Here is a 3,993-nt window from a genome sequence, read left to right as displayed (position 1 = left end):
AAAAACTGTATGTTGCTAGGTTTTTTCATATATCTTATTTTTAAAAGTGATCTTTTGCTTGTGGCTAGAAGTTTACAAAAATCCTCTGCTGGTCATGTGAATGAATTATTGCCAACAATTTTAAAACAGGTCTATGAAGTTTTAATGGCAGACAGTTAAATGTCGTGAAATCAGAGACTGGCCCCTTGCCTCATTCTTAGGTAATTTTTTGGATGATGATTATCCCAGTGGATTCTAAGTTAATATATAAAGTTTCAAATTAACCCAGAAATCTTTAAATTTGACGTACTAGAAAATTTAAGAATCCCTTTGAAATCTTCCTTTCATTCTAATGGGAAAAAAGGTATCATGTCTGTGATAAAATTTCTACAGGATTTCTACTTTTTTCCCAATTCAAAAGGACAGCTGGCTATCAGATCTTTCCTAACAGAAGTGCAATATTAAGCTTTCAACCAAAATTTATGTGATAACTAAGAAAAGAAAAATATTATCAGTAATCTCAGTTACTGATGAAACAAATATTTTTATTTGAAGCTATATCTACCATACTGTATAGGTATACTGTATATCAGCAAATACATGATAATCATTAAGGAAGAATTTCCTGGGCCAGGCATATAGCTCAGCAGCACAACACCTGTCTGGAAAGCATAAAATTCTCAGTTCTATTCCTGGTACCAGAAAGAAAAAAAAAAAAAAGGAAACATTTCCAGATTTTTACAGTGGGCAAACCTTTGTATTCATTCTCTGTATCATTCAGATGGGTCATTACTGACTTCAGAGGATACAAGTGTGGTTAACATTTAAGGACCATCTAAAAGTTACCATGGATCTTTCTTGTACAGAATTGCTTTTAAAAACATTTAAGTAAGACAATAGAAATTTGTTTTTTGGCATTTCTGGTTTTGGGGCTTAAACCCAGGCCCTTGTGCATGCTAAACAAGTTCTGTAGAGTTACACATTTGTCTCAGAAGTATTATTTTATAATTTCTAGATCTCTCCCATAATTTTTTTGGTAGGTGATATTAATCTTAATAACAAGCTCACTAGTTTGTCAAGGGTGTGTGTGTGTGTTTGTGCGTGCATGTGGTCGCTGTATTTTAAAACACTGGGGTAGGTTATGCAGTATACCCTTTGTATAAGCACAAAATGAAATACTTAATCTGTAAGATTTGTTAAAATCTATAAAAAACATATGATAATTGTAAATATAAAACTGAAGTTAGGCATAGTTTTGCATGCCTGTAACTCCAGTATTCAGATGCTGAGGTAGGAGTATCACTGTGAGTTTGAGACCAGTGTGGGCTATATAAGGGTTCAAGGTCAGCCTGCACTATATAGCAAGACCTTGTCTCAAACCAAACCAAATCAAATCAAACCAAACCAAACCAAACCAAACCAAACCAAACCAAACCAAACCAAATCAAACCAAATCAAACCAAATCAAACCAAACCCTAAAGACTGAAATGTTCCTTAGTTGATACTTTCCTAAAAAGTAAGGACAATTTGTTTATCATCCAAGTTAGTTCCTTAGAGTGTAGTGAAGATAAATCAAAATTGGTCTTTCTACAACTTCTTTTGGGAGAGGGATGCTGGAGACTGAACTCAGCCACACTCCCGAAATACAAAACAAAATTTACTGTTTCTCAGGAGATTAGCTAGGTGCAGTTCATGTCCTGACCTAGGGCCTTGAACAAGCTAAATAAGCACTCTACTACTGCTTTTTAAGAAGCAGTCTATCATGGAAAGTTTTCTACATCAGTCACTATATTCTTGAAGCAGTCTCATTTTTGAAAGAACAATGAGGCATCTTGGAAAACCAGGATTAAACTAATCTGACAAAATTGAAAAAGATTTCAAGAAAAAAGTAGTAACTAAAGAAGCACTGAGGATATAATGAAAAGACATACCTTCTGGGTTGTGACCGGCATTCTTCTTCCCCACTGTCTGCCTCCTAGATAGAGAGAAAATGAAAATTAAAATCTGAAGTTTCATATCACAATATTACTAGTGGAATTTTAATAAGCTTTATATGTGGGAATATTTCATTCATGTTGTAAAGCATTTAAACTAAAGTCTCCTTATAAAAGATGATTTCTACCAACCCAGGAGGTTGATAACAGTAAAATTTATTCCTAGAGAACAAGAGCAACAGTTCACAAAAATTTTTATTGGTAACCAAGTGCTACTTATTAAAACAATCACTTCTAAAAACTAACTGAATATATTATGCTACTCTTATGCTACCTCCACTCCAAAAGTGGGAATTCTGAGTACCACCAATATATCTCATCAAGAGGCCTTAGGATTTTGATCCCCAAAGAACACTCTAAGCAATAAGTACAATTTCTGAGTGCTCATGACCAAATCACCAACACCATCAACATAATGGTTACCACTTACTGAATATTTATAGCAGGTCAAGCACTGTGCACAGCATTTTAACTGCATTATCCTACTTATTCTCCACAAACTCAGAGGGTAGATGATGTGTATCATATTTTTTTAATTTGAATGTATATATAAAGGAAAAATCATTGTAATTAATAAAACACTAAGTCACTCCTTAACTACAACTTACTGATTTTGTTTTCCAAGATATGTTCTTGCTAGGTAGCCAGGTTGACTTCAAATTCACAAGCTACTGCTTCAGGATCTAGAGTGCTAGAATTAGTTAATGCTACCATGCCTACTTGCAACTTTTATATTTTTAGTGGGACTAAACTAATAGTCTTATAATTTATGGCAACTTCAACTCAATGAATATTTTACAGATGAAGAAACTAAAATTCACAAAAAGTAAATAAGTTGCTCAAGCAAACTCATGTGACAAAGCCAGAATGAAAACCAATAATATACTGTTTCCTAACCTATTGAAAACTATATACTTCTCCCTAACCTTGGTTGGCAATTAGTTATAGTGCAGTACACTATCTGCCTGTGGAAGAGATTTTAAGTTCAAAAGGTATACTCTCCAGGAACTAAAAAAGGGTGATAAAATGGAGAAGAAATTACTGTCTCTGGAATCAATAACAAGAATCTAGAAAAATAAAGACTGAGATGAACAAACAAGAATTTTGTTTTTGTCCCCAAGGGAATACTAATATATATAAATTATTTCCCAAGATGTCATTTGACAAATAGTGCTTCATTGCTGTTATTACTGATTAATAGATCTCAAATTCTGATGTAGTTGTCACATTGTTTTTATTGTATAAAGTGTTATATAATGAAGAATATATCTAACACATATTTAAGTTACTGAGGCACAATAGTAAAGTGAAAATCTGTGAGCACCATTTAACCTAAGAGCTAGAGTAGTATTAATAACTGCACTCAGTTCCCATTTCTCATTCCTTTCCTATTCCTATGATATGAGTACTATCCTAAGGTTTATAATTTTCTTTTTTTAAAAAAATGTATTTGATTGTTACAGTGTCTCACTATGCAGCTCAGACTCATAGTGATCCTCCTGCTTTCAGTCTCCCCAGTGCTGGAATTACAAGCATATGCCACTATATCTGGTCTCTGTGGCCAGCTCAGCAAGCTAGGGGGCGAGGCTGGCATGGCACGTGGTGCTGGGGATTGAACTCCAGTCCCTGCGCTTGCCTAAGCACACACTTAGTCTGCTGAACTATCTTGCTGGCCCCAGGAATTAAAATTTAAAAGAGGTTAAGAAAAAAAAAAGAAAAAGAAAAAATAAGAGAGGTAGAAGAAGGGAAAGAGATTAGAAGTAAGGCTGGAAGACAGAGAGGGAATCATGTTAACTTTGAGAAACCGGTGCAGAAAACTGGAGGAAAGACAGAAAGAAGAGATGAAAAGAAGAGAACAGAACAGTAACCACAAAGAGGCTATAAACTATGTTCATACTCATATAAGAACAAGATCAAACAGGAAGGAAAGAAAAACAAAATAATAACAAAACCATCACCACCACAACAAAAAACAAATAGAGAGAGAGAGAGAGAGAGAGAGAGAGAGAGAGAGAGAGA

At 34.4% G+C, this 3,993-nt stretch overlaps 1 protein-coding gene across 3 annotated transcripts in view; it reads right to left on the bottom strand.

Annotated features, from left to right (window-relative positions):
• The window catches only part of Ssh2 (slingshot protein phosphatase 2), a 288,998-nt gene that overhangs the window by 164,911 nt on the left and 120,094 nt on the right, over window positions 1-3,993 (bottom strand). For all 3 annotated transcript variants that reach the window (XM_004635379.2, XM_004635378.2, XM_023719862.1), the window contains one exon: window positions 1,912-1,955. In XM_004635379.2, coding sequence (XP_004635436.1) covers window positions 1,912-1,955 — 44 coding nt within the window. The remainder of the gene's footprint in view (window positions 1-1,911; window positions 1,956-3,993) is intronic.

Source organism: Octodon degus, unplaced genomic scaffold, assembly GCF_000260255.1.
Source record: "Octodon degus isolate 3935 unplaced genomic scaffold, OctDeg1.0 scaffold00072, whole genome shotgun sequence".
Classification (NCBI taxonomy): Eukaryota; Metazoa; Chordata; class Mammalia; order Rodentia; family Octodontidae; genus Octodon; species Octodon degus.
The sequence above is the reverse complement of the archived record's forward strand: the minus strand, read 5'-3'. Positions and strand labels throughout refer to the sequence as shown.